General features: G+C 46.2%; 1 protein-coding gene across 4 annotated transcripts in view; it reads left to right on the top strand.

Annotated features, from left to right (window-relative positions):
- mbtd1 (mbt domain containing 1) overlaps window positions 1-19163 on the top strand; it is a 54715-nt gene extending 35552 nt beyond the window's left edge. For 2 of the 4 annotated variants that reach the window (XM_033044713.1, XM_033044711.1), the window contains exons 11-17: window positions 1662-1766; window positions 4331-4478; window positions 6045-6127; window positions 6887-7121; window positions 7487-7561; window positions 15120-15200; window positions 16662-19163. In XM_033044713.1, coding sequence (XP_032900604.1) covers window positions 1662-1766; window positions 4331-4478; window positions 6045-6127; window positions 6887-7121; window positions 7487-7561; window positions 15120-15200; window positions 16662-16675 — 741 coding nt within the window. In that variant the 3' untranslated portion in view covers window positions 16676-19163. Of the gene's footprint in view, window positions 1-1661; window positions 1767-4330; window positions 4479-6044; window positions 6128-6886; window positions 7122-7486; window positions 7562-11809; window positions 12079-15115; window positions 15201-16661 lie in introns of those variants that run through there. The other 2 variants (XM_033044712.1, XM_033044714.1) reach the window with 2 other exon arrangements.
- The last annotated feature ends 1171 nt before the right edge of the window (window positions 19164-20334 follow it).

Genomic DNA, 20334 nt, shown 5'->3' with positions numbered 1-20334 from the left:
TCTGTATGTTTCAATGAGGTCTCCCCTCATTCATCCAAACTCCAGAGATTACAGGCCCAGTACTGTCAAACATTCATCGTATGTTAACCTACTCATTCCTGGGATCATTATTGTAAACTTCCTCTGGACCCTCTCCAGAGCCAGCACATCCTCGGATATGGTGCCCAAAATTGCTCACAGATTTCCAAATGCGACCTGACCACACCTTATAGAGCCTCAGCATTACATCCCTGTTTTTGTATACAAGCCCTCTCTAAATAAATGCCACTGGACAAACTGGATTTTCTAGAAGTGAAAATCGCTAAGTGAACCTCGGCTGAAGAGTTACTTTTAGATGCTTTTACTTTTTGCTGTAGATTATAGTTTGGTTACAATTTGAAAATTGATTAAAGTCAATAGACAATATGTGCAGGAGTAGGCCATTCGGCCCTTCAAACCAGCACCGCCATTCAATGTGATCATGGCTGATTATCCCCAATCAGTAACCCATTCCTGCCTTCTCCCCATATCCCCTGACTCCGCTATTTTTAAGAGCCCTCTCTTGAAAGCATCCAGAGAACCGGCCTCCACCGCCCTCTGAGATAGAGAATTCCACAGACTCACCACTCACAGTGAGAAAAAAGTGTTACCTCGTCTCCGTACTTTATAGATTAGATGTTTATTTCTTAAAAAGTACGATGGTAATGCATTAATCCTTATCTTTCTAAATGGAAAAATCGTGACTTAAAAGGCAGGGTTTTTTTAAAATGAAAGACCGAGTATTTGAATACTCACATGCAGTTGTGCCTTGGCGTAAGATTCTCAAACAGTTGTCAATCTTTGTCATTCTGGTACTGAAGATGAAGGCACAATAGATCTGCGGTGTGTTGGATAAATGAGTTGACAATTGTGATAGGAGACTGCGGAATGGTGGCTTGGGCGTTTTTCTGATCTGGAAATCTGTAACAAGTGGTTTTACTGCAGGAAATGATGCACGGACCTTTGTTTCACCAGTACAGGTAATCAGGGCAGTCCAGGAAAACGGCCATAGTCTATAAATGGTAACTAAGGATCTTGTAGAGTGCCTTCTGCTTCAGGGCCCTTTAATTGTCCACTACTTAAGTTGATTAAAATTGCTGTCTTAAAGAAGAGTCTATTTGTTATTGCAAGAGATAATCCAGAGAAAGTGAGATAAATTACTCATCTAATAATTTGAAATGATCTTAAATATCTGGATAGAAAAAAATGCTGAAGAAACTCAGCGGGTGAGGCAGCATCTATGGAGCGAAGGAATAGGTGACGTTTCGAGTCTTTTGACCCCATATTCCTTCGCTCCATAGATGCTACCTCACCTACTGAGTTTCTCCAGCAATTTTGTCTACCTTTGACTTTTCCAGCATCTAATAACAGTTCCTTCTTAAATATCTGGATAATATGTCTTTGCTGTCAAATCATCTTAATTCAACTGGCTCATTGATGGCCTTTTGAAAAAAATAAAACAAACCCTGCTGGTCTGATCTGTGTGACTTCAGCCTCCACACTTGGGTAGTCGTCTTTTAACTGGCCTTGAATTGGTGCAGCTTCCCAGCGTCACCTTGGGGCGACATGGAATGGGTCATGTTCATGTCATGAGGATCCATTTCAAAGATTTTTGTGATTGCCTTGAATCTCTCAACCTTCAGGTAAGAGATGTTGACCAAAGCGGAGAGTGGTTCCAGGAAGCGATGAAACTGGAAGCAATTGACCCTCTGAATCTTTCTGCCATCTGTGTAGCAACTGTCAGAAAGGTAAGCTCTCCATTCCATGCTGTCTGTTGTCTCGTCGCTCGATGCAGATGGTGGAATCTGGAGTAATAAAATAAGTTGCTGGAGGAATTCAGCAGGTCGGACAGTATCTGTGGAGGCAAAGAGGATATGTCTGCATGTTGGATTGAGACCCTCCGTCAGTACGGGGGGATGGCAGGGTGCAGGGAAGAGGAAAGATGGCCAGTATATAGAAGTATGGGCAAGGGTGGCTCATAAACTGGTGGGTGATATGTGGAACCAGTTGAACAGGGGGTGGGGGTGATGGGCTGATTGAGTCTGGAAGGAGAGTAGATAGAGGGACAGTAAAAAGTGAACAACCAGACAGACGGGTGGTAGTGGAAAAGGAGTATGGGTAATCTTACAATTTCAAAATATTTTCATACCAATGATTTGCAAGTTACCGAAGTGGAATCTGAGGTGCTGTTCTTTGCATTTGTGGAGAAGGCCGGGGACAGACAGGGAATAGGAAGGGAAATGAAATGCAGAAGGTGGGGGGGGGGGATTCACTAGAAACTCTAGATGGTTATTGTGGACAGAATACAGGAGCTGTACAAAACGGTGGCCTCGTCTACGCTTGGTCTTGATGATGTAGGAGTGGTCACATCATCGGCTCCAAATGCACCAATCCACTTTAATGGAAACCACGTATCCTCTTTGTGACATAAAACATCAGCAAAATCAGTTTGAGCTCATGTTGCTCAAGCTGCCCTGCTACACTTTGCTGCTTCTCACAACTAGTGTACACAGTGGCGTGTATGAGCCATCACTCCACTGTAGGTGGGTTCTGCTGATGCCTAGCATCTCGGTGGTAGTATGGGTATAAAGGTGTGAGCATGTGCAGGATTAACTGCTGACACTTGTCAGTCCCTGCCTTGCCTGTAGGCTCATTGTTGTCTTGCTGCAGATCTGAAATAGCTTTTGACATCTGGGGTAAGAATCTATTTATGAAGGGTGTAGTTCAATATTTCCACCTGTCCAACCTGTGGCAGCTGCTGTGAGTATTTGAGTATAGGAGCAGGGAGGTTCTACTGCAGTTGTACAGTGTCTTGGTGAGACCACACCTGGAGTATTGCGTACAGTTTTGGTCTCCTAATCTGAGGAAAGACATTCTTGCCATAGAGGGAATATCAGAGAAGGTTCACCAGACTGATTCCTGGGATGGCAGGACTTTCATATGAAGAAAGACTGGATAGACACGGCTTGTACTCGCTAGAATTTAGAAGATTGAGGGGGGATCTTATAGAAACTTACAAAATTCTTTAGGGATTGGACAGGATAGATGCAGGAAGATTGTTCCCGATGTTGGGGAAGTCCAGAACAAGGGGTCACAGTTTGAGGATAAGGGAGAAGTCTTTTAGGACTGAGATGAGAAAAAGAAAATTCAGACAGAGAGTGGTGAATCTGCGGAATTCTCTGCCACAGAAAGTAGTTGAGGCCCGTTCATTGGCTATGTTTAAGAGGGAGTTAGATGTGGCCCTTGTGGCTAAAGGGATCAGGGGGTATGGAGAGAAGGTAGGTACAGGATACTGAGTTGGATGATCAGCCATGATCATATTGAATGGCGGTACAGGCTCGAAGGGCCGAATGGCCTACTCCTGCACCTATTTTCTATGTTTTTATGTGAGGAACCCGAGTGTAGTGGGTGCATTATCAAGAGATCTTGACAGCCCAAATATAGAACTCTTTGCAGGTAGAAAGAATAATTGAAAACTCATGTGTTTCCATGTTCAGATGCTTGACATTGTCAGTGATGCATGTAACTATGACGTGAAGCACTACACCTGTTTATACTGCCATTGGGTTACATGGGTAAACTTCATCTCGGGAGGTCAGTGTAGCCCACTCCCACTCCCACCCCACTTTCAGGTCTTGCACCAGAGATTAAAAGCTGGCCAGTATTACTGTTGAGTTGTAGGTTCATCTGTTTTTGTAAATTGGTGTTTTTAAAAAAATCTTTTGAAAATATTTTTATTCTTTGGGGCGGTGAAGAGACCATTCCCACTTTAGATTCCTATCCATTTCATCGCAGAATGTGCAGTTATGAATAAGCAACTCCACTATGAACAGAGTTAGATTGTTGGCAGTTTGATTGTTTTTATTTGGGAGCAGCCGGAAGAGACTTGGCCTCTGTGCTTCACTGAGTTCCTCCATTCATTAGGGAAACGCCTGCACTTGGCTTGGCATTGTGTCGGGTGTGTTGTGGATTGGGGTGTGAGTGTACTCATGCTGCATATCTTTGCTGCTCCTTGCACTAGTTACTGGCAGCAACGGTGTGCTGACGCTGTGTCATAGTGCAAATCCCTTTTTGTCTTACTTCCATGAAAAAGAAGCAGATTATCCCAATTCTGTGATACTGTCCTGATGAATTTTACTAGCCAGAGATGCTGTACCATTGACTGATTCCCTTTTATAAAGTGGGGCTGCTTTGGTTGTCCTTGATATTCCTGATTTGTACTGAGAGGCAAAGTCACTATATGCACCGATGTATATTATCTGTGTTCACGTTGTCCATATGTACTTTTGGTGAATTTCCTTTCTATCCTCAGGTGTTGGCAGAGGGCTACCTGATGATTGGGATCGATGGCTCGGAGGCAGCAGATGGCTCTGACTGGTTTTGCTATCATTCCACATCCCCGTCAATCTTTCCCGTAGGATTCTGTGAAATTAACAAAATTGAGCTGACGCCACCCCGAGGTAATGTCTCTCGTACTCGGCCAAGTTTCAAACTCTTACACTTTGAAATAGAAATTCAGCATTATTTGTTTGGTCAAGGCCGAGCTGATCTGACATTGTAAGATCTCATGCTCTGTGATCTGCTTGTCCTTCAATGCTTGAAAGCTTGTATCAGTGTCATCTGGTGCTGAAACCCTCAACCCCATTCTTGGCTCCAATTCACTGGGTGTTCTGCCTTCTGTAAACTTGAGATTGTGTCACGTTCTGTTGTCCTTATTCATCTGTTATCCTTGCTCATTAAACTCAGTGAGTCGTCCAATTCACTGAACTCTTCAAATCTGACACGTCAGGCCAGTTCCTAATTCAACAGTTCAAACGTCACCCCCTTGTTTCCAAATTGTTCCATAGCGTTGGCTTTTCCTGTCTGAAACCTTGCCCATTGTGTGGTAGCTGCACATCTCCAGTCCTAGCTCCGTGCATGTCCTAGCTCCGTGCATGTCCTTGCTGCGTGCATGTCCTTGGCTGTGCCTACCGCTGCCAAAGGCACTACAGATTTGGAATTCTCTCCTAAACTGCCCTACCTCGCTATCGCTTCCCCTGTTATTCAAGTGCTCCTTAAAACCCAACTGTTAGTCACCTGCCCAAATATCGCCTATGTTTAATTTATGTTTAAATGTCTTTATTATTGTTATGTTTGTATTTTTTTTAATGTGCTGCAATGGCAACTTGAATTTCACTACACCAATTGGTGTATGTGACAATACATGAACCTTTAAACCTTTGAACCTGCCCAAATATCGCCTTGAGTGTCTATTGTCAACGTATGTGATTTAGAAGGACCACCAGGGGGCGCCGACGCCGGCAGCCTCGCCAACAATCTGTCTTTTGTTATTTTTAGTGTGTTTTAAATTAAAAGTTTGTGTTTAATGTTCTCTGGTTTGTTTTATGTTGGGGGAGGGGGTCGGGAGAAACTTTTTTTCAATCTCTTACCCTTGCCGGAGATGTGATTACTTTCCGGGTCGTATCTCTGGTCGCTCTGCGGCCTAACAACTGCAGCCTGCCGATTTCAATATCAAGGAGCTTGCAGTCTCGGGTAGATGCAGTAGATGTGGGGAGCTCCAACGACGCAGAAGGTTTGGCCAGCCCCGACCGCCGAAATCTCAGATCGCCCGGCGCGGGGGAGCTGAGATTCCCCCCCCCGATGCAGGAGCTTAATCGCCCTGGCACGGAGAGCTCGACCGCCAGCTACGGAAACCAAGATCGCCCCGTCAATGGAAGGCTCGAGGCCCACGACCGCGGGAGACCAAGGAAGGGAAGAGATTGAACTTTTTTTTCCGCCTTCCATCACATTGAGGAATGTGGAGGAGTCACTGTGGTGGATGTTTATGTTAAAATGTATTTTGTGTGTTCTGTTGCTTTTTACTTGTATGACTGACCTGGCAAATGAAATTCCTCGTATGTTGCAAAAATTACTTGTCTAATAAAGTATTGTGATTGTGATTAGCTCTTTGTGAACCATAGTGGGTCATTCAGGCAGATGATGATTAATCTGCTGCCACTCATAAGATGATGGTGTCTATTTTGCAGGTTACTCCAAAATACCTTTCAAATGGTTTGACTACCTGAGGGAAACTGGATCTGTTGCAGCACCAGTCAAGCTGTTCAACAAGGTGAGAGAACGCTGTCAAAAATGCAAATTATTTCTATCATTTCTAACGAGTCATTTATGGAGATTTTCTTTGAACGGCGCGCTGATACCATGAAAACATATTTTGCGTTGAGATTCTGATCTTTATGTCAGGCTTGTACACAGACTTTTGTCTGGGATGTTTTTACATTGTGACCTTAGCTAAAAGCTGCTGAGTTTGCAGCCAGTCCCAATGGTGTGAGGTGCCCGTTGATGAAGGTTTGTGGATCGAATGGCTGCTTGTTTCACTTGTATGGCAACTATCACGTTCTGAAGTGAATATATGTTTTTGTTTCACACTTAGTTAATGTACTAGGAGACACACACACACACACACACACACACACACACACACACACACACACACACACACACACACACACACACACACACACACACACACACACCACTCCCCCCCCCCCCCCCCCCCCCCCATATTCTCTATTGGGCTTATCCATCTTAAGTAGGGTCTCTGCGTGGTTGCAACTGGTGTCTGTTGTGCCTGGTTAAGGAGGAGGCAGATTGGTCAGAGTACCCTCTGCTGATAGTGGTCTGATTGTGAAGACTTTGCGTGCTTCAGATGTTGAATGAGATTGTGCTGTGACGTCTCACTGCCTACAAGTACTGTGGTGTGAAATATTCCTGTGGTTTGCTAATATATGAACTGGAGCTCAATATTAAGCAGGGCTGACAGAAACATATTTAAAGGAGATTTCCATGCTAACTTTGTTTTCCAACGCAGGAAGTTCCAAACCATGGTTTCCGTGTGGGCATGAAGCTGGAAGCGGTGGATCTGATGGAGCCACGGCTGGTGTGCGTGGCCACCGTGACGCGCATTGTCCACCGGCTCCTCAGGATTCACTTTGACGGCTGGGAGGATGAGTACGACCAGTGGGTCGACTGTGAATCTCCAGATCTCTACCCAGTCGGCTGGTGTGAACTGACAGGCTATCAGCTTCAACCCCCAGCATCCCAGTGTAAGTCATCTGATCCCGGCAACTGGACGATTCACAATCTCGCCTTGTATGTTTCACCCTGGAATGAGCTTGGCCTTGGAAATCTGTGCCATCATGAAGACAATGTATTTCCACGACGAACAAGGCCTAACATTGCTTCTGCAAAACTCGTCTACACCTGACGTGTACAGCCCAATGCATAAACATATACAAGACTGGAATGGCAACTGTCGTTAAATTGTGTGATGCTGTGGTTGCCGCCTCCTCTTGTACAACCTCAAGGGGTGTTGGGCCTCTGTGTTGTGATGTGTTTGGTTGATTAAGAAAGTTGAGGGTCACCCTTGCTTGTCCAGGGCTGTTCTCACATGGCCTTTTTTTATTTCTAGCCTCCAGAGAGAATCAAACCAGTGTGATGAAGAAGAAGAAAGCAAAGTCCAGCCAGTACAAGGGACACAAAAAAAGTAGGTGCATCTTGGTCATTTGTTTCTCCCCTAATTATCTCGACTATTATGAATGTCATTAGCAAATATCTTGATTAACACATCAGATGATAATTTACCTTTATCACCAATATCAATGCCATGGCGTAACTCTCTGAAGACACAGTCAGGTGGTCTATTATGAGCAGCTATGGCACTTCTTTCTTTCTCAATCAGGTAATTCAAACAGCACCAAAAACTTTCTTTCATTGATTGGGGCACTTTGGGGCTTCGCAAAATGTGAAAGGTGCTATACCTACAGTTTGTTTTCAGTTGATCTGTATGTCAACTGCACACAGTTCTGGTGAGTGTTTGATCACTGACTGTCCAGTCAGAACTGGAACTGGGCCGGTAATGACTTAACCCAGAGAGTTCACTGTTCATAATAAATGAATCACGGTGTAAAGAATGGATATAACAGGCAAAATGCTGCAGATTCTGGAATTTTAAAATTCATGTGACTCGTGGTGTGCCTCGGGGTTCGGTGCTGGGCCCGTTACTGTTTGTCATCTGATTTGGATGAGAACGTACAGAGCAAGATTAACAAGTTTGCTAACGATTCAAAAGTGACGATAGTGAAGATGGTTGTGAACGATTGCAGCAGGATCTGGATCAATTGGCCTGGTGGGCAGAGGAATGGTTGATGGAATTTAATACAGAGAAGTGTGAGATGTTGCATTTTGGGGCATCGAACAATAGCAGGACCTACACAGTGAATGTTTGGCCTCTGGGGAGTTTTGTAGAGCAGAGGGATCTAGGAGTACAGGTGCATGGTTCCTTGAAGGTGGAGTCACAGGTGGATAAGGTGGTCAAAAAGCTTATGGCACTTTGGCCTTCATCAGTCAGAGTATTGAGTATAGAAGTTGGGAGGTCATGTTGCAGTTGTATAAGATGTTGGTGAGACCACATTTAGAATATTGTGTTCAGTTCTGGGCACCATGTTATAGGAAAGATATTGTCAAGCTTGAATGGGTTCAGAAAAGATTTACGAGGATGTTGCCAGGACTAGAGGGTGTCAGCTATAGGGAGAGGTAGAGTAGGCTGGGTCTCTATTGCATGGAGCGCAGGAGGATGAGAGAGGATCTTATAGAGGTGTATAAAATCATGAGAGGAATAGATTGGGTAGGTGCACAGAGTCTCTTGCCCAGAGTAGGGGAATCGAGGATCAGAGGACATAAGTTTAAGGGGTAAAGATTTAACAGGAATCCGCGGGGTAACCTTTTCACACAAAGGGTGGTGGGGGTATGGAACAAGCTGCCAGAGGAGGTAGTTGAGGCTGGGACTATCCCATCGTTTAAGAAACAGTTGGACAGGTACATGAATAGGACAGGTTTGGAGGGATATGGACCAAGCGCAGGCAGGTGGGACTAGTGTAGCTGGGACATTGTTGGCCGGTGTGGGCAAGATGGGCCGAAGGGCCCGTTTCCACGCTGTATCACTCTGTCTAGTATAGCTGGGACATTGTTGGCTGGTGTGGGCAAGATGGGCCGAAGGGCCTGTTTCCACACTGTATCACTCTGTGTCTATGTCAAAAGCCGGAAATACCCAGCAGGAAATAAGTTGTCAATGAATTGTGGAAAAGATTAAGCTTGAGAATATGAACTGGGAAAGGTAGAAGATAAAAGTGTTCTGAGATGCAGAAGAAGGGATTCAGTGGTTGTATGGTATTTTGTAGTCTCATGTACCTAGATACAGAGAAATCATTTGTTCTGTGTACAATTCGGTAAAATCCTACTCTCATAACCATAATTATAAATGTACAACAATTGTAGTGTAAGAATAGTAGACTTTACGAGGCAGAACACTAAGAGTATAAGAAATGCACAAAGGGCTTGGTAAAGTGTTGAATGTCCCAGTGTTGTGAATGGGTAGTTGATCGCTGATGCTCCCTGCTGCCTGGTGGACGATGTGCTGAACAATCTCAGTCCATTGTCAAAATATCTGCCTTAGTGCAGTTCAGGTGCTTCACTGGCCTTGCTGGTGTCTGAATCTTTTACACAGGGTGGCAAGTTTTTTACACAGCGGATGGTGGTATCTAGAACACATTGGCAGGGGTGGTGGAGGCAGATACAATAGACATTGAAGAAATATTTGGATGGGGACATGATTATGCAGGGAATGGAGGGATACAGAACATATACTGGGAGGTAAGAGTTGGTCTTGGCATCATATTCAACACAGACTCGTGGGCTGAAGGGCCTGTTCCTGTGCTGTACGCTTCTATCATCTACATTTGTTTATTCCTATCTTGCTTTGGGAGTCAGTTTCCACTTTTCACCACTCGGCGTCGAGCAATAAACAAACTTCTGGAGGACTTTGGTGCCGTCAAGCAGTTTACAGCCTTTATCTCGTGAATAAAATTCAACCCCACCAAGGGTTCTCCCAATGCGTGTGGGCCCACACCGCGCAGAACGACTATATTTTGATGTCTGGATCAGCTGTTGCTGGGTGAAAATGGTGTGGATTGGAGGAGGTGACGTATGGTGACCATACCATTTACCCTGCGCTGGGGAGACAAGCCCAGGGTGGGAGGGTCCACCAGCCGCTCGACAACAAAAGGGCGCCCTCACTGCACTGGACAGAGTTTGTTTTGACAAAGTGTGCAAGAAAGAACTGCAGATGCTGGTAAAATGGAAGGTAGACACAAAACCACGAGTTGAAATTGGACAAACAATATGGTTGTGAGGGGCCAGAAGATTGGAGGTGTGAAAGGGAGAGAAAGGACAGGGATGTGCAGGAAGGAACTGCATGTGCTGGTTTACACAGAAGATAAGACACAATGCTGGAGTAACTCGGCGGGACAGGCAGCATCTCTGAAGTGAAGGAAAGGAGGACAGGGATGATGACTGGTCATGATCAAAGCTGAATAAGATCCAAAATACAATGGTGCCCTCTCTCACTGTACCAGTGACATGCTTCCCCCTTTCATAACTTGAGGAAGCTGCTGCCTTTAAAATGTTTGCAGCAAATGTGACTAAGTTGACTTGCCAGGCTGCAGGGAAGATGAATGGCCTGTATGTGTAGGTTAAAGCTGCTGCATGGGATTGCTGTGTGCAGCCTCTTCACCATGCCGACCCTTGTCCACAAGGGGCAGGAGGTGCAGGAGCAGCCTAGAGGAGACCTCTGGGAGTTTGTGTATTTAACAATGTGTTAAGATAAAGCGGCTATTGGCCATTGTGATCATCACTGATCCATCAGTTCTTTCCTGTCGCCCCTTCACGTTTACTCCTCTAAGAGACAGGGCTGAGCGGCTGGGGAGGCGTCCAAGATAAGCCTCCGCATCCGCTCCAAATACAACTCCTTCTCCTGCCTCAACCTGCACCAACATGCAGTGCACACACTGACAAGGTGGGACATGAATCACCAGCTCAATGTGACATCACACGGCAGAGGAAGCTTTCCTCCCGACCTCATAGATTTGATTTCTTCTTTCCCCCGCTGGGTGCTCGCTGCCCTGAGAGAGTGTAGTGTGAAAGTGTCCAGGGACTTTCTCTGCTACTGATTGTCTGCTCCTTTTACACATGAGGCCAGTGTTCCACTGTGCTACACATTCAGTGAAATGTCCATCCTCCTTCCCCAGACGAAGCAGCAGGGATTTAAATCTCGGCCACTTGAACATTGAAAGATTTAGAATCTGTCCCAGCAGGGTGGTGAGTTTATGAACGTTGCTTTCATGCTTGCACCTTCAGTGAGCAGTCGTCAAGCTGCTGTCTGCAACACTGCAACTGTGTTAGAATGTGTCCTTGTCCCTGCACTCCACTCGTGCACAAGCACAGGCTGAGCATTCCTGCTGAACCTCAGCATCCAGCTGTCTCTGAGGTCAGTGCCTGCAAGGCCTGCACTGCACTGCACTGCTGCCCTCGATTCCATGTGGGCACCCTTGCTTTTGTCCTCGAGACAAGAGATGCTGTTGTGTGCAGAGAGGGAGCACTGACAGGCAACTGATCCTGGGCTTCACCTGTTGGATCATCCACGGAGCTTGGATTGCAACGTCCAGTCCTGGGTGGTTCACAATGGTTCATGGAAACTGGGGAAGAAGCCACAACCCGGTCCCACAAACATTGGTGAGGAGTTTCCAACCAGTTGCTGGATCCCAACCCACCTCTGGATTAACCAGTGATACAACAAAACATGCATATGTCCTTGTATGTAATAAGATTAGTGGTAACCTTAGAGCAGCCGTTCTGAACGCTATAATGAGAGCTTAACAAAGTTTGACCTGATGTTTAGAAAGGAAGAATCCAGTTGGGAAGAAGCCAATCAGTGTGTCGATCCTGCCCATGAGTGGCGGGAAAGGCAGGATTGTCTCTACGGAGGATGAGTTGACTCCTTCACACGGAACTCTTCCAGCTCAGGCAGGTGCAGAGGTCCACACTCCTCCCAGCACTAGCAGGCAGGGCAATGCCAGGCTCACAACAGGTAATCCCATAGCTTTAAAGAGAAAAAAAGCAATTGTGTGTTTGTCATTAATCTTTAATACATGAATGGCAAGGCCAGCACCACCATTGCCCCTGAAGTTTGCAGCAGTGAATGGTTCACCTCGGCGGTGGGTCTGAAGTGACCACAGGGGACAGGCTGGGGAACTTGGGCAAAAATTGACAAACCAGTGAGTATTATTTGGAGAAAGAAGCAGTAGTTTAGACAATAGGTGCAGGAGTAGGCCATTCGGCCCTTCGAGCCAGCAACGCCATTCAATATGATCATGGCTGATCATCCACAATCAGTACCCCGTTCCTGCCTTTTCCCCATATCCCCTGCAGCAGGCAGTGAAGAAGGTGAATGGTATGTTAGCATTCATAGCAAAAGGATTTGAGTATAGGAGCAGGGAGGTTCTACTGCAGTTGTACAGGGTCTTGGTGAGACCACACCTGGAGTATTGCGTACAGTTTTGGTCTCCTAATCTGAGGAAAGACATTCTTGCCATAGAGGGAGTACAGAGAAGGTTCACCAGACTGATTCCTGGGATGTCAGGACTTTCATATGAAGAAAGACTGGATAGACTCGGTTTGTACTCGCTAGGATTTAGAAGATTGAGGGGGGATCTTATAGAAACTTACAAAATTCTTAAGGGGTTGGACAGGCTAGATGCAGGAAGATTGTTCCCGATGTTGGGGAAGTCCAGAACAAGGGGTCACAGTTTAAGGATAAGGGGGAAATCTTTTAGGACCGAGATGAGGAAAACTTTTTTCACACAGAGAGTGGTGAATCTGTGGAATTCTCTGCCGCAGAAGGTAGTTGAGGCCAGTTCATTGGCTATATTTAAGAGGGAGTTAGATGTGGCCCTTGTGGCTAAAGGGATCAGGGGGTATGGAGAGAAGGCAGGTACAGGATACTGAGTTGGATGATCAGCCATGATCATATTGAATGGCGGTGCAGGCTCGAAGGGCCGAATGGCCTACTCCTGTACCTATTTTCTATGTTTCTATGACTCCGCTATCTTTAACGGCCCTATTCAGCTCTCTCTTGAAAGCATCCAGAGAACCTGCCTCCACCGCCCTCTGAGGCAGAGAATTCCACAGACTTACCACTCTGCGAGAAAAAGTGTTTCCTTGTCTCCTTTCTAAATGGCTTACCCCTTATTCTTAAACTGTGGCCCCTGGTTCTGGACTCCCCCAACATCGGCAACATGTTTCCTGCCTCTTGCGTGTCCAAACCCTTAATAATCTTATATGTTTCAATAAGATAGCCTCTCATCCTTCTAAACTCCAGAGTATACAAGCCCAGCTGCTTCATTCTCTCAGCATATGACAGTCCCGCCATCCCTCAATAGCAAGAATGCCCTTCCTTCCTCAAATTAGGGGACCAAATTTGCACACAATACACCAGGTGTGGTCTCACTTGGGCTCTGTACAACTGCAGAAGGACCTCTTTGCTCCTATACTCGACTCCTCTTGTTATAAAGGCCAACATGCCATTCTTCTCCATCCCACTGCTGCCATTCAACCCACCTGGCTTCAATTAGCTGTCTCTACTTTGATTCTGCATCCAACCACCCCAGCGATTCTGCCTCCTGCATTAGCCGTTAGATTGTTTCAGTACGCTATGTATTATTAAAGTAGATACAAGAACTACAGTTTACAAAACAAATAGGCACGAGTAACTCAGTGGGTCAGACAGCATCTCGAGAGAACGTGGATAGGTGACGGTAGACACAAAATGCTGCAGTAATGCTGGCAGCATCTCTGGAGAGAAGGAATGGGTGATGTTTCGGGTCGAGACCTTTCTTCAGACTTGACCTGAAACGTCACCCATTCCTTCTGTCCAGAGATGCTGCCTGTCCCGCTGAGTTACTCCAGCATTTTGTGTCTGTCTTCAATTTAAACCAGCATCTGTAGTTCTTTCCTACACGTGGTATAGGTGACGTTTCGGGTCGGGACCCTTTTTCAGACTGAGGAAAGGTCCTGCCTCAAAACATCACTGTCCATGATCGTCAGAGATGTTGCCTGATCCGCTGAGCTACTCCAGCACTTTGTGTATTTTAAAAACCTTATTTCAGCGGCTGTTGGTGCAGAAGGATGCAGGGATAAGTTTGAACAATGCCTCGGTTAAGTATTTACTAACTCTGATTTCCCTGCCGCCCAGTATCTGTTCACTAACCAATTCCCAGCCCACTCTGTCTTGGGAAAGTGCTTGGGAGGAGATGACATTATGGATGGTATGATTCTAACTCCAGCTCCTCACTGGGATATGCGTCATGCTCCAATAACTGGCTGTATTATTTCGGTATTTCAAGTTGATGCGTGGTGTGCAGCGGTAGAGTTGCTGCCTTACAGTGCCAAGCCCCCGGGTCCCAGGTTCCATCCTGACTTCGGGTGCTGTCTGTATGGAGTTTGTACGCTCTTCCCGTGACCGTGTTGGTTTTCTCCGAGATCTTCGGTTTCCTCCCACACTCAAGATGTACAGGTTTGTAGGTTAAATTGACTTTGTATAAATGTAAATTGTCCCTAGTGTGTGTAGGGTAGTGTTAGTGTGCAGGATCGCTGGTCCGTGCAGACTCGGTGGGCTGAAGGGTCTGTTTCCGTGCTGAATCTCTAAACTATAATTCCCTCCTCTTCCCCCAGCACTGGCCTTTGCGTGCCAAGCTGGGTTTGTTGCCTGAGATGCTGATGGTGTGAGCAGCTCTTATGCTGGATCCCAGGGCAAGGACAGACACTTTGTAGCTCTAATACAATATGTGGCCACTGCTGCTTGGCAGGTCCCGAGATCCTGCCCAGAACTGTGCCTTAGTTGGTATCCCCAGGAAGTGGCCAGGACCATGTGGTTCGTACCATTGCTTCACATGCCGGGTTGTGCAACTGGACCCAGTTCTAACGTGTACATCACCATGGTCTTCACACTACAGAGGGAGTAGGTTACTCTATATTGATCCCTGGGTCAGGTGCTGTGCACTGTCTTTGTGGGGACATGGTATGTTGTGTGTGTGGGGACATGGTATGTTGTGTGTGTGGGGGCATGGTATGTTGTGTGTGTGTGGGGACATGGGTTGTGTGTGTGTGGACATGGTATGTGGATGTCTGATCTCGCTCTATGTTTCAGCCAGCAGCAGTAAACACCGAGACATCATCATCTGGTGACCAAGGCCTGGTGCCATCTCTCCACAGCGTTTACTGTCCACAATCAGGTGAGTGCCTCCTTGCCGTATAAAGCAGTCACTTGCCTCGCTCTCTATGCTCTGTGATGGATCTTTGCAATTGCCCAGGGCGGGGGCATGGTGGGGAAGCAGAGAGGACTGCTGATTGCTGTGGTGTGGAAGGAGTATGAGATATCCTGGAGTTTAGGAGGCTGGGGGATGCAAAGGGAATGCAACGGAGGCTGCTGCATGCGAGGGCTTGTGAGAGTCTGTGCTGTCCGCAGTCCTTGGTAAACTCGTCTCGTGGCCTGGGCGGAGGGTGTCATAGCATGAGCATGGATGGGCTTGGCTGGTGATTTGCTGTCACCCTTCTGTGCAGGGTCCAGCACTGGCTCTGTGTGTGCTGGGCTATAATTTGAGAAGAGGGCAAGAAATGTGGAGGATTTCAGGATTCAAGTCAGCATGGAAACAGGCCCTTCGGCCCAACTTGTCCATGCCAACCAAGATGCCCCATCTATGCTAGTCCCACCCTCCCCTATTTGGCCCATATCCCCCTTCCCCCCCCCCCCCCCCCCCCAAACCTACCCTATCCATCTACCTGGTCAAGTGTCTTTTAAATGTTATTATAGCACCTGCCTCAACTACCTCCTCCGGCAGCTCGTTCCACATACCCACCACCCTCAGTGAAAAGCTTGTTTATTCACTATGAACATTTACAACTTGGTGTATAATTTGAATCAGAATATTTCTGAATTTACCATCCCCTTTGTATAGCCCTGTCAATTCTTTACGGTCAGATACTAATCCAGGTCCCTTTTAAAAGCTACAAATTTGAATCAGTCACTCTCCACAATAAAAAGATATTCCTCATATCCATTTAGGTAGACACAAAATGCTGGAGTAAGTCAGTGGGTCAGGCAGCATCTCTGGAGTCTTGACCCAAAACGTCACCCATTCCTCTCCAGAGATGCTGCCTGCCCCGCTGACTTACTCCAGCATATTGTGTCTACCTTCCATTTAAACTAGCATCTGCAGTTCTTTCCTACACCTACATATAATTTTTACTTCTTTTGCGATTCGCAAACATTTTCAGTCCCCTATTTCTTGACCCTGCAGCTGGTGGGAACAGTAGTTTCCACTCTGCTTGTAACCTTCATGACATTCAATATCTTTTACCAGCTGCTCTGCCTGACGGAGATCTGTCCACGTAAGGTCCCTCATTCCAGAATCTCTTCAGAACTTCTCTGCTCATTGTCAAGTCATCACAGTTTTGCTAAGTGTTGTGTGCTGAACTAGACCCAGGACTTTGTTTATAATGTTACATTAAAGTTGTTTGTGACTTCCTAGCTCTTGTACCTTATGCCTCAAATTACATAGCGCATGTCTGTTGCCATGGCCAAGCTTGAGGTCCCTGCATGACGGCTAGCACGTGAGAGGCGGCATTCTCGGATGCACAGTCCCTTTGTTAGATGTGATGAATCTTCACTGTTTGTGTTGTCTTCTCCTACCCAGTGAGTACAAAGTGAATTTTCTGGATGTCGCCGAGTTGTGACTCTGAGCCGGAACACGAGGTGACATGAGGCAGCTAACGCCGCTACCTCGAGGAACAGTACGGCCTCAGCTTGTATCAAGCAAGAACCCTTGACCGAAGGACCTGCTCCCTTTCAACTAGCTGGCTTCCCACAGAAGTTCATGCAGTGTGTGGCTGTGAGACAGTTCCGGTCATTTCACTGTAAACTTGGACAATTGAGGTTCTTGGAGGCTGATCAAAAACTGTCGACTCTTTCATCTTGGGTTTTCTTGTATATTGTACTTGAAGCTTTGTTGCCTGGTGGGGTGGGGTGGGTAGGAAGAGAGTGCGTCTGATCTCATTATTTAACAATGTGAAATACTCAGCTACATATCCAGGTGGGAGTCCTGAGGCTTCCATCAATGCCATCCACAGACATGATCAACACGTTTTCATTTGGGATTGAACTTGGTTATTATGGTTTTTAAGTATGAACTTCAAAAACAGGAAGAAACCTCCCGGCCTGTTTGCAATGGCCCTCTGGACCAGCCGTCTCTCAGGGAGTTGCTGTGTGTGTGTGTGTATGTATGCCTGTCTTTCTGTGTGTGTGTGTGCGTGTGTGTATGTCTGTAAGTGTGTGTACATGTCTGTCTTTGTGTATCTGTATGTGTGCCTGTCTGTCTGCGTGTGTGATCCTCTGAGCCAGTGGTGTGTGGTAGGGGACAGACTGGGCACTGCAAGAATGAATCTGACTGACATTTGTTAACTGGTTCCTTATTCTGGCGTGGGTTCCCGAGTCTCTGTATGTACTCGCTTGCTCTGTACAGGCTCTGTATGCTTATCTAAGTTTTTGAATGCTGTTTAATTTAACGCTAATGAGTTTCTGAACTGAGTCCAGACACGGTGCTAAAAGGGGTGTCTCCAATGGCACAATCAAGGTGCATGATGCCGGCCAGCGGAGGCCCAAGTTGTGACTTATTGTGTGCTTGGATTGGGTTGAAGATCAGCCACGCTCGTTGAGAGGGCAGCCTTTCCACAATGGTGGCCTCGGGAGGAGATGTGGTTGGTGGATCTTCAGACTTTGTTTCCAGGGAATTGGCCAATGTTCAGCCTGGAGCTGGAGCTTGGTGATCTGGTGAGCTGGGGCCGTGCAGCGATGGCCAGTGATCCACACCCCTCTATAAGCATCAAAGTCATAAACTGTGAAGGGAATGAATCCTGTTGTCACTTCACCAGAGCCGTGCGTCACCTGATCTCAGTCATCGTGACATCCGGCAGAATATAGACCGTGAGTATCGTTGGGAAAATAGAACGGTGCGCCATGGTTTTTTAAAAAGCTCCCTCATCTCCCTCTACCTTCATCTTTCGGGCTGGTTCTGTTCTGGGATTCGCGTAGTGCAGATGGGGTGCATGGAATCAGCAGAATGCAGGGTCAGAATGAATGTGCCTTCTCACCGCTCCAAGCCAGCACTTTGCTGAGCTCTCCTTGGGAAGCGGAGGAAAGGCACTGGGCTAGTGTGGCATTCCAGAGTGGGTCACGGTGTGATGACAGGTTGTAAGCGTCTGCCCAAACCAGTTGCTCATTACACCTGTATATTTTATGAATATAATCTCCTGCAACGTACCTTTCCCGATCCACTAGTAAATCCTGATTGATGGAGCCAGCCTGTACCATCTCATCTCGCTCACTGTTTCTGACACTGGATATAATCAGCTGTCACTGTTTCCTTAGTTACCTTTCTTTATCTTGGAGTCGGTAGGCGAGCGCTTGGTTTCAGGAGTGCAGGTTGTGTGATGTGCAGGCCACTCTGCCTGTTCAATGTCCGTTATCTATCATCATCAACCCAGCCTTCCTGAATCTCCCTCCCTCGGTGATGCCTGCTCCTTACCCCGAATGCAAGTGTTCGTTCTAGGGTTGCACAGGCCACCCAGGCAGCACAAACAGTGTCGGTCGTTTTTTACACAATGTCAGTTCACCCTGATTTTTTGTAACACGGTGCTACATGAATCTTTAATATGAATCATCTTTTTCTTAACGAAAGGGGGTGGGGGTGGGTGGGAGAGATTTTGAGAAACTGTGATTTGATTCAGGAAACCTTTTGATTCTCTTCCTGTTGTAGAATCACACAAATTTTGATACAATTGTAAAAGGGGAAAAAAAATAAAAAATGTTCCTAGTTCCTAGAAGATCTTTTGCTGCTCCCGAGAAGTTGAAAGGGGCAGTGATGTAGCTAATGGTGGGATTTATACATGTTTTCTCTATGTATTTTGATAATCTGAACCGGTTATTGTACAAATGTAATCTTTCCTTTTTACTTGGTACAGTGACTGTTGACAAGTTGTCGAGTTTTTTGGCACCTATGTCCAAACAGAACATTTTTTCCCCAGAGGAATACTTTTCACTAAAACATTAAATGCATTAGTCACAGATATGTGTACAAACAAATGAAAATTGTTCACTAAATGGCCATTTTTTACACTTAATAAAACTTTTAAATGCTTAACAGCTGCTCTTCATTCAGGCAACCTCTCAATAAATCTGCATAAATCTCATCGGATCCTGGGAATTTATCCATCTACATATAGATTGGGTGAATCAAACTGAGGAAGAGGATTTCTTGGAATGTATGCGGGATAGTTTTCTAAACCAACATGTAGAGGAACCAACGAGAGAGCAGGCTATTCTAGACTGGGTATTGAGTAATGAGGAAGGGTTAGTTAGCAGTCTTGTTGTACGTGGCCCCTTGGGCAAGAGTGACCATAATATGGTTGAGTTCTTCATTTGGATGGAGAGTGACATAATTAATTCAGAAACAAGGGTTCTGAACTTAAAGAAAGGTAACTTTGAGGGTATGAGACGTGAATTGGCCAAGATAGACTGGCAATTGGTTCTTGAAGGGTGGATAGAAACATAGAAACATAGAAATTAGGTGCAGGAGTAGGCCATTCAGCCCTTCGAGCCTGCACCGCCATTCAATATGATCATGGCTGATCATCCAACTCAGTATCCCGTACCTGCCTTCTCTCCATACCCTCTGATCCCCTTAGCCACAAGGGCCACATCTAACTCCCTCTTAAATATAGCCAATGAACTGGCCTCGACTACCCTCTGTGGCAGGGAGTTCCAGAGATTCACCACTCTCTGTGTGAAAAAAGTTCTTCTCATCTCGGTTTTAAAGGATTTCCCCCTTATCCTTAAGCTGTGACCCCTTGTCCTGGACTTCCCCAACATCGGGAGCAATCTTCCTGCATCTAGCCTGTCCAACCCCTTAAGAATTGTGTAAGTTTCTATAAGATCCCCTCTCAATCTCCTAAATTCTAGAGAGTATAAACCAAGTCTATCCAGTCTTTCTTCATAAGACAGTCCTGACATCCCAGGAATCAGTCTGGTGAACCTTCTCTGCACTCCCTCTATGGCAATAATGTCCTTCCTCAGATTTGGAGACCAAAACTGTACGCAATACTCCAGGTGTGGTCTCACCAAGACCCTGTACAACTGCAGTAGAACCTCCCTGCTCCTATACTCAAATCCTTTTGCTATGAAAGCTAACATACCATTCGCTTTCTTCACTGCCTGCTGCACCTGCATGCCCACTTTCAATGACTGGTGTACCATGACACCCAGGTCTCGCTGCATCTCCCCTTTTCCTAGTCGGCCACCATTTAGATAATAGT

Source organism: Amblyraja radiata, chromosome 26, assembly GCF_010909765.2.
Source record: "Amblyraja radiata isolate CabotCenter1 chromosome 26, sAmbRad1.1.pri, whole genome shotgun sequence".
Lineage (NCBI taxonomy): Eukaryota > Metazoa > Chordata > Chondrichthyes > Rajiformes > Rajidae > Amblyraja > Amblyraja radiata.
This window is presented reverse-complemented; position numbering and strand designations above follow the sequence as displayed.